This window comes from Microtus ochrogaster, chromosome 7 (genome assembly GCF_000317375.1).
Source record: "Microtus ochrogaster isolate Prairie Vole_2 chromosome 7, MicOch1.0, whole genome shotgun sequence".
Taxonomy (NCBI): Eukaryota; Metazoa; Chordata; class Mammalia; order Rodentia; family Cricetidae; genus Microtus; species Microtus ochrogaster.
The window spans coordinates 53,265,309-53,275,251 of record NC_022014.1 but is presented as its reverse complement, the minus strand read 5'-3'; the positions used below and the strand labels follow the sequence as shown (position 1 = coordinate 53,275,251).

The 9,943-nt window shown below is 45.4% G+C and overlaps 1 protein-coding gene across 4 annotated transcripts in view; it reads left to right on the top strand.

Moving 5' to 3' along the window:
• Positions 1 to 9,943, top strand: part of Myh11 (myosin heavy chain 11) — a 100,331-nt gene that overhangs the window by 56,226 nt on the left and 34,162 nt on the right. For all 4 annotated transcript variants that reach the window (XM_005350355.2, XM_005350354.2, XM_005350357.2 and 1 more), the window contains 5 exons: positions 1,961 to 2,079; positions 2,690 to 2,842; positions 3,688 to 3,861; positions 5,892 to 6,065; positions 7,970 to 8,084. In XM_005350355.2, the coding sequence (XP_005350412.1) occupies positions 1,961 to 2,079; positions 2,690 to 2,842; positions 3,688 to 3,861; positions 5,892 to 6,065; positions 7,970 to 8,084 (735 nt within the window). The remainder of the gene's footprint in view (positions 1 to 1,960; positions 2,080 to 2,689; positions 2,843 to 3,687; positions 3,862 to 5,891; positions 6,066 to 7,969; positions 8,085 to 9,943) is intronic.

Below are 9,943 nucleotides of genomic sequence, written 5' to 3'. Positions count from 1 at the left end.
AAAAAAAAAAAAAAAAGAGAGAGACAACACAGGGAGGGAGTTTGAGAAAGGCAACCTACATGTGACTTTTATTATAACACACTGTTATAATTATATCATTCAATGTTATTGTCACTGTTACTTTATAAGTACTAGTATATATTTTTTTTTTGACAAGGCCTCACTGTAGCCCATGCTGGCCTGGAATTCCCAGTTCTCCAGCCTCAGCCTCCAAGTGCTGGAATGGCAGGTGTGCACACCACGCTGACTGCCTGACTTACTACTAACCGCTGTTATTAGCTCATTTTGGTGCTTTCTGTGTAAGTTAAACTTTATTAGAGGTGTGTCTGCATAGGAAGGTACTAGCATGCCCAGAGCCGGTACCATCTGCTGTCTCAGGTCTTGAGCATGTGCCCCATGGCTGTGGGGGCTTTTTGCTGTCACTGGCTCTTCCTTCAAGTGTTTCATAGCTGGCAGACCACAGAGCACAAAGTCAGAAGTTCAGTGTTTCAGGCCAGACAGGTCCTCATGGTCATCTCTTCTGAACCCTGCAATGGTTTGTTTATTGAACAAGCATTTCCTAAGCAGTTACACTCTGCCAGGCAGAAAAAGTTAACTCAGCCCTTCTTATGGTACACAGTCTTGCTGAGGAGACAGGCCTCATGTTCCCTGCAAATGAGGGATGGCAGATAAAATACAGGTGGCACAGTTGAATCCAGGTTTTAGATAAGCTGTAACACTTGTATACGGCATAATAACCAGACTAGCTTAGTATGAAACAGCAAATTTTAATGAAGGGATAGCTTATAACACCAGGGATCCAGCGATGATCAGGAAATACAAAAAAGGACTGGCGGGGCTCACGCCCGCCAGATTCAAACATAAACATTAGCCCGAGGCAAACACGCCCCCCATTGGGCTGGGCTTTCCCCTACAAACACTTTCCATCACAAGAATGTTACTTGGAGTTGCAAAAATGGCTGAGAGATTAAGAGCACTTGCTGCTCTTTCAGAGGATCCCAAAGTGATTCTCAGCACCTGAGTCAGCAATCTCACAACTGCCTGCAATTTCAGCTCTAGGGCATCCATCACCCTTTTCAGTACTCACATACATATACATAAATAAAAACAAAACCTTTAAAAAGAGGTTCTACTACAAAGTTTTGTTTATTTGGAAATCATAGTTAACTCAGAACCCTGGTTCCCCTTCTCTGGTTTTCTCCACTGATTCTGGCAACCTTTTTGAAAATACTCAACATTTTGTGCTTTTGAGAAGATCCCTGACTCTCACCACTTTTGGTGGTAGCTGAGCATAAGGCTTCTAGTTCTGGGGCCACTGTGTATTGTATTGCTTTCCACCCTACTGGACATGTATTGTGGAGTACTCTCCAAATGTAGCACATGAACAGGATCCAGTTCCCCAGAAGGGTTCACTGAAAAAGACTTGAGCAGAGAGCTTATGAAGCAGTGGAAGAATCCTACGCTTAAGACTCTCTGCTGGGCATGTGTACACACACATAGGCACACACACACCCCATTGGATAGACAAGGCTTGATGTATAGAAAGCAGCTGAGTATATGATTCTGTGTGGTTTTGAAAGTAAGTTTTTAAATGCAAAAATATACGCAGTAATATGACAAGCCACAAGCTTATGACCAGAATAGACATTTATAAATACATTACAGTTTCCTTTTTCTTTCTTTTGCAGTTGTTTTTATTTGCTTGGCTTTTATTTTTTGAGTCAGGGTTGCACATAGCCCATGCAAGGCTCAAACTCACTGTGTGGACAGAGATGCTCCTGTCTCCATCTCCCAAGAGTTGGGATGGCAGATGTGCACCTCCATATAGGTGGTGACTAGCATTTATTTTTCTTTAAAGGAAAATAAACAGTGTAGATGACAGTGGCCTCTCCCTCTGGTCCCAGTGGCACCTACCTATTCTCTTTGGTGGCTTAGCTAAAATGCTTCTTTCCTCACACAGCTGCTCAGAAAGTTTGCCACCTTGTGGGAATTAATGTGACAGATTTCACCAGAGCCATCCTGACCCCTCGTATCAAAGTTGGACGGGATGTGGTACAGAAAGCTCAAACCAAAGAACAGGTAATGGTGCTGTTTATGCTGCAGACATCCAGCTGTTTACCCATCCAGGCAGCTGTCATTCCATATCATGTGATCTACTCATCTACCCACCAGCCATCCATTTATCTACCAACATGTTCATCTATCCCCCCAATCACCATCACCCACCCACCCATCCACACATTAGCTCAGCCATCCATCATCCTGCCCACCCACCCTCCTTTCCATCCATTTATTTTACCCATTAACCCTTCTACCAGTCCACTCATCCACCAGCCAATCATCTCCCATTCCTCTATTCCTCTACCTATCCATCTGTTCCTGTATCCATCCATTCACCCCTACATCTTTCATTTATCCAATACTAAAATATTTTCAGCCATATGCCAACTTTGAGGATACTGTGGACTGAGAGCTGAGTCCCTCACACATCAGTGATTCTTAGAGACCTGACCTGTAGAAATATTTTCAAGCAGGGCTAGTAGTCTCTAATTGGTCCTGGGTGGGGACAGGCTCCACAGGCTTTCTCATGGATGGTATTTCATTATCCATCCAGCCATTCCTTAAGTCTAATTATTCTTTCTGCCACTTTCCTGTTGGCAATACATGTGTTTCCTTCACTGTCCTGCAGGCTGACTTTGCCATTGAGGCCTTAGCCAAGGCCACCTATGAACGCCTTTTCCGGTGGATCCTCAGCCGTGTGAACAAAGCTTTGGACAAGACCCATCGGCAGGGGGCTTCCTTCCTGGGCATTCTGGATATTGCTGGGTTTGAGATCTTTGAGGTATATCAATGGTCTTGGTCCTCTGGGATGGGCTTTGAAACACTTATTTTGTAGAAAGATATACAGATAGGCACTATAGGTAGCAAACTATCTGGTTAAGGTTATACTTGAGTGTGTGTAAGAGACATACATCCACTACTTATGTATTGGTTTGTATAAATTAGCTGGCAGTCAAGCTGGTTGCAATAGGCAGGATCTACCTGCTCTGCTTCCTACCACATTGGCTTCCCCTCCAATAGCTCTCTTCTCATGGTGCCAAGATAGCGTCGGAGATCTAGATTGCCACTTAGTAATCTTAAAAAAAAGAGGATCTCATTTCTAAGAGCTTCAACACAAATCTTGACGTAGAAGTCACAGTGTTTCCTGCTCACTTGAGTTGAGTCAGTGGGCTAACTCTCAGCCAATCACTGAGCTCAAGATCTTCCTATATTTCATATAGTATATGCAGAGTGCCTGGGTCCCACTCTCATGACTTGGAGGGAATTTCTCAGAGAAAAAGAAGCTCTAGAGGGTGACAGATCTATCAAAGAGCTCTACTGTGGGATCATCCTGTCTTTGAGCCTCAGTTTCCCTGTTTGTGAATTGGTGAGGAGAACATGCCTTATATGGTTAGTTCATCTATATATTGATCATATGAGATAAGTGCTCTGTGATAGGGGTGTGGACCACTTTTGACAGGCATCCTGGGCTTTACACAGTCTTATTTGAGTCTTGTACCTCTCTGGGTGCCAGGGGGCAGGAAGAGCTCTTCAGGAAGCCAGGTCCAGGCCACCGGGCTTTCTGCAACCTGAGCTGCCCTATGATCTCACCCAGCTCAGCTGCCCTCCCTCTCTGTGTGTATGTAGGTAAACTCCTTCGAGCAGCTGTGCATCAACTACACCAATGAGAAACTGCAGCAGCTGTTCAACCACACCATGTTCATCCTGGAGCAGGAAGAGTACCAACGAGAGGGCATTGAGTGGAACTTCATTGACTTTGGCCTGGACCTGCAGCCCTGTATTGAGCTGATTGAGCGGCCGGTGAGGGGCTGGCATTGTGCATGCTGACCCATTTATTTGTACACACCTAGTCAGAGCTTGTTTCCATGTGTGGTGTCTCTGGGCGAGTCCTGAAAGGCTGTCAGTGGAGTTTGGGGAACTAGGCTATGCTGTCTATGTTTACAATCAAAGTTGCTTTGTTTTATGCTACCCCTCCCCTGTTTTGAGCCAACTCACTTGGAACTTCGTATGTAGACCAGGCTAGTCTCAAACCTAAGAGTCTTCCTGCCTCAGCACCGTGAGTCATGAGATTAGTCACACTGATCCTCAACAAAATAATTATTTTAGCAATTCTGCAGTTGCAGCTCAGGACCTTGCCCATGCTAGGCGAGTACTCTATTGCTTTAAAATTTAAAGATATTTTTATTAGCATATATAAATTTTTTTGAGACAAGGTCTTACTGTAGCCCCAGTTGGCCTCAAACTCACTCTGTTGTTGAGGATGAGCTTGAACCTGTGATCTTCTGCCTCTAACTCCCAGGTGCTGGAATTTCAAGAATGCACCACCACATCTGGTTGAATTATAACAATTCTTCTGTCTCAAGCTTCCTGTGCTAGGATTAGAGCATACACCACCAGAATGCAGATCCCTCAGTCTTTCTCTTCCTCTCTTTGGCTCATTCATTCCCAAAGAGTCTGTGATTTGTCTACTACTCTATCCCAAACTTCTAGAGTCATAGCAGGCAAGCAGTTACTGCAGGCTGGGCCTCTTCTTTAAGGATTGGTGTTATAACTATGAACAAGATAGGTATAGACCCTCACCTCCTGGAAGAGCCAGTGTGGTGAAACCAAACCAACACTTCACCAAGGCACTATGGAGGACAATCAAGAAATAGTTCTGTGAGCTGGAATCATCAACGTGAAGACAGTTCTTCCAGGGTGAACGGTACAGACCAACACCTTCATTTAGACCTTCTCAGACATAGGAAAAACTTTGCTGAAAGGGATCCTGGGTAAATTTATAAGGAAGTAAAGCAACAGATTCTTTTGAGATTCTTGTGTAATCTTAACTGGGTGTAGTGGCTCACACCTAATCCCAGCACTCAAGAGGCTGAGGCAGGAAGAATGCTGGAGGTTTGAGTCTAGTGTTTGTACGTGGAGACTGTTTATTTGTTTCCCAGCCACCCAGACCCAAAATAATCACACAGAAACTGTATTAATTAAAACACTGCTTGGCCTATTAGCTTATGCATATTTCTAGCTAGCTCTTACATCTTAAATTAGCCCATCTCTATTAATCTGTGCATCACCATGAGGTTATGGCCTACCGGCAAAGTTTGGCCGGCAGTGGCAGATGTCTTTCTCCTTCTACGGCTACATGGCTTCTCTTTGCCTTTACCTACTCTCTCTATACATCTCTGTTTGGATTTTCCCCTGGCTTTACTCTGTTAAAACAGCTTCTTTATTAATCAATAGCAATAAAACATTTTCATAGCCTACAGAGGGGAATCCCACATCAAGTGTTGACTGATTATAGTAGCCTGGGTTATAGTGTCTCAAACTGTCTGAGAATCTAGGATGCTGTGTCTCAAACTAAACCAAACCAATATAGCTGGAAATATAGCTCAGTGATAGGGTCCTGCCTAGCAGGCTTTAGCCTGAGTTCTATCCCCACCCAAAGTGGGAGAGGGGAATGCCATCTTTGTGGTGTTTGTGTATTGCCCAGCATAAGCAGCAGCAAGCATTGTGTCCTGGTAGTTCTTGCTTTTAATCCCTCATGGGGTGGAGGAAAGAGGTCATGGATTGATCTTTGACATAAGCAAAACAAAGTAGCAGTGTCTCTCCTCTGTGTGACCTCTCTCTTTTTGGAGAGAGAAATAATTTTTTGAGATAGTGTTCAATGTAGTTCAAGTTCAAGCCTGGCCTTGAACTTGTTTTCACACTTTTGCCAGGATTCTAGTCCTGTGCCACCTTACCTGGCTGTGTTTGTGGCATCTGAATGATTGTCCCTTCCCAGTGAGCCCAGTAGTGATGACCCAGCCTGGTGGTGATCCTACCCTCCTGTGTTCCAGAACAACCCTCCAGGTGTGCTGGCCTTACTGGATGAAGAGTGCTGGTTCCCCAAAGCCACGGACAAGTCTTTTGTGGAGAAGCTGTGCTCAGAGCAGGGCAACCACCCCAAATTTCAGAAGCCCAAGCAGTTAAAGGACAAAACTGAATTCTCCATCATCCACTATGCTGGGAAGGTACTGGTCAAGGTTCTTGCGGGGTGCTCTGTCCTGAGGGTGGGCATTTACACACAGATGCTTTGACAAAGGCTGTACCCTCCAGAGACGTATAGCAAGTCAGTTCCCAGCTAGAGGCTCATTGTCTAAGCCTCAGTCAGTAGTGAGAGTGAGCGTCTCTGAGGTATGTCAACTGTCCTAACCAGGATAGTCTTCTCTGGGAAGACTTCAAGTACTGCTTGCTCCATAGCAAACCCCATAGGCAAGGCCCCTGAAGTGAGGGACCAGTGGATCTTCTCTAGTTCACAAGAACCCCTGGCATCACCATTGTGTTCTGTCTGTGGAAGTCTTTACCATTGTTGTCAACACTGTCACCATCACCACCACCATCATCTTGGATATCAGTGTGTCCTGAATAGCATATAAAATCCACCACTAGCCTCTGCTGGCACACAGCACATAGGGTCACAAAGGCAAAACATCCATACTTACAAATAAGTATTTAAAGAAAGAAAAGAGAAGCCATAGCTTGTTCTGGCTTATAGAATTGTTTCGTCACCCTTCTAGTATCTCCCATTGCATCATGGGAACAGGCACTGCCGCATTCACACAATCTAGGCTGCTGGCCAAGATTGGAACACAGCCAGGCCCATTTGTTTCCATAAGATCTCTGGTTTCTTTGATGTTACAAGGGCAGAGTTGAGCATTGTGGCAGACTGTATAGCCCACTAAGCTGGAAATATTTGTACTGTGGCCTCTTTGCCTCCCACTTTATACTCTCAGTAAAGCTTATGCTCCTTTAAGCATCTGCCGGTAGCACTTTGCCCAGGTTCCTAGGTGGTTGTTTTCAGTCTTGTCACCACATCACCCATAGAAACCACATCCCATTACAACGCACCAGAGCTGTGCTGTCGGTCCATACTGTGCTGTAGTCACAGGCGTTAAATTTGGACATTAAGCAAGTCAGGGATTTTCAAAAGCCTTCAGTGTCCTTTTCCATATATCCATGTATAAAGACCTCTAAGCTAGCAGCCGAGGGCTGTCAGTCAGTGCTGGAGCACTGGCCTACATGAAGGTTACTCTCAAATCTTGAATCATTTGGAAGAGAATCTCAACTGAGGAATTACCTAGGTCAGGTTGGCCTGTGGGCATGTTGGGCTGGGGATAATTGTGTTGTTAATTAAGGCACAAAGACCTGCCCTGCATGTGGGTGGCACCACCTCATGAGCAACAGGAGAAAGCTAGGTGCAGAAACAGACAGCATAGGCACATTTGCTTCTCTGTCCCCTTCTCAGTGGATGTGGCACTTTGAGTCCCTTGCCCTGACTGTTCCTAGTGATGGACTATAGCTTGGAATTGTGAGCCAATAAACTTTTCCTTCCGTGGGTTGCTTTTGGTCAGTGTGTTTTATCTCAGCAACAGAAAACAGACTAGGGCACCTACCCTGATTGACTTCCTAGGTTCAATCCCCTGTGCTATGATGAAGTCCAGTAGAACCAACCCTATTCCTCAGACAGTGGGAAAGACGTCCCTGGCTGACTTTAACACTGAGGAGTCCTGTCCAGTTGCCCTGGAATAGGAGAAACGCGAGGTGTCTAGGACAACTTTTGTCACCATTATCTTCCTCTGACATTTTGGGGGCTTAGTGTAAGACTGTGGCAAAAGGCAGCTCCTCTGAGGCTCTGTGGACAGAACAGCAAAAGTTTCTTCTGGCACTGATTTGCCACTGGTGAATGCCCTACTATGTGTAGGGTCCCTGAAGATTCTGACCTATTTGTCTCTTCCTTGATGTCAGTGGAGACCCATCATGGCAACCTAAAAAATACCATTTCCCATTTAAGGTCTAGAGATGTGAACATGGAGGATTTGGGCCTTGTGGTGGGTTTCAGAGGCAGGCAGCCTGATGCTAGCGTGGCTTTTGGCAGGTGGACTATAATGCAGCTGCCTGGCTGACCAAGAACATGGACCCACTAAATGACAACGTGACCTCACTCCTCAATGCCTCTTCTGACAAGTTTGTTGCTGACCTGTGGAAGGATGGTAAGTTCTTCCTGCCCTAGAGGCCGCTTTGATCTAGGAGGTTGAACACCTCAGACCTACTGCCCTAGTTCCTTCATGTGCCACAAACTGGGAGGCCTCGTGTGGGGCCTGGAAGAGAAGCAGACTGTCACATGCTAATGCTACCACACTAAAACAGCCTTGTCTGCCCAGCACACACTTCCCCCTGTAAAGGAAGTAAGGATCTATCCTAAGCTGAGTATGAGTGCCTGTGGCTGGAGATCATAGGCTCAGGATACCCCAAATGGCTGGCCTCAATGTGGAAATGGTTTCATGAGGTTTTAATGTTCTAGAATAATCAAGGTAATCTTTAAAGGTCTCTTGTGGGGACCTGATGACATGCTTAGCTTTGGGGTCAGTGGAAACTGGTGGTCTGTTAAGACAGCCCCAACCTGTCTATGATAGATAATTATTAGGTCAGGTATGGATGTAGACAATAAATGGCCAGTTAGGGCTAAAGATGGCCCAAGATGATTAAACCCTGCATCTCTAACATTTCAGGTCTCCATAATTACCAATCTGTTAGCCCTTTAGAATCTTTAACACAGACCTGCCCTTCTTTCCCTGGAAAATTCAGTTCATGATCTTCTTAAATGAGGAACACTGAGCTCCTCCATCTCATTCCTGGATTCACCAAGAAGGTCCTGTGTCAGGGTCCAGAAAGAGGGTTAACTAGACATGATGAAGTCAGAAGGACTTCACATCTTGTCTATGAGCTGTGACTTTGGACGTACTGCCTAACTATTAAGCTTGGATGTCCTCATTTGTAAACTGGGTCTCTACCACGTCTTGCTTACTTTAGGAGTTGCATGAGGTTGGCTCTCATTGCTGGTATGCAGCCTTGCACCAGGGTCTCCCTATTAAATCCCAGGCTGTGGCTGGAGCTTGGACATATAGGAGGCTCTGGCTCCATCCAGTGCTACATCAACTGGCCATGGTGGTGGCACCTGCTGTACCAGTGGGCACTTCTTATTCCATTCTAAAGAAGAAACGGGAAGCTATGGCTATGTGGCAGAGCACCTGCCCAAAGCAAAGCTCCTCTGTGGTGATAATATTGCCCACTGGTGTCTTGCTGTTGAGCACTTACATCTTCTCAGTCCTCCTCAGAGCACTTGTCACTTATACCAAGGATGTTCTCTCATTGGACACGTATGCATTTGTGGAAAGATGGTGGTCACTGCTTGGTTCTGAATCTGCTCAAAGATCAGCTTCTTAGACAGACACTCCCTATCACCCTGTCTCGGGAAGTCACTCCTTCTCTCCCTCTTGTTCCCCCATCCTCTTCTCCTCTCCCTTTTTCTCTCTTCTCACTCCTTTTCCTCTCCCCCTCTCTTTATCCTTAACTTTTCTAAGCATACCTGCCTACCTGCTACATTGCATTGTCTGCCTCCTCCTGTCAGAGATGGGTAACCTATGAGCTGAAGTGGACAGGGCCTTTGTTGTGTGCTTACGCCATCCATAGTCAGTTCTCAGCAAACTCCCTAGGGTTCAGTAAGTACTGAAGGTTACTATGGAGGTCAGGGCTTTCTAGGCCTTGTGGTCATATTCCATCTTTAGGAATTAGATGCTGGGAGGCTGGATAGATGGCTCAGTGGTTAAGAGCATCGCCTGCTCTTCCAAAGGTCCTGAGTTCAATTCCCAGCAACCACATGGTGACTCACAACCATCTGTACTGAGGTCTGGTGCCCTCTTCTGGCCTGCAGACATACATACAGACAGAATATTATATACATAATAAATAAATAAATAAATTTGCAACACTCCAGAGTTAAATGCTATGCTAATGGTATTTTAGCTATCTCATTTTTTATTATTTAAAACATTGCTTGGCAGGCTGGATA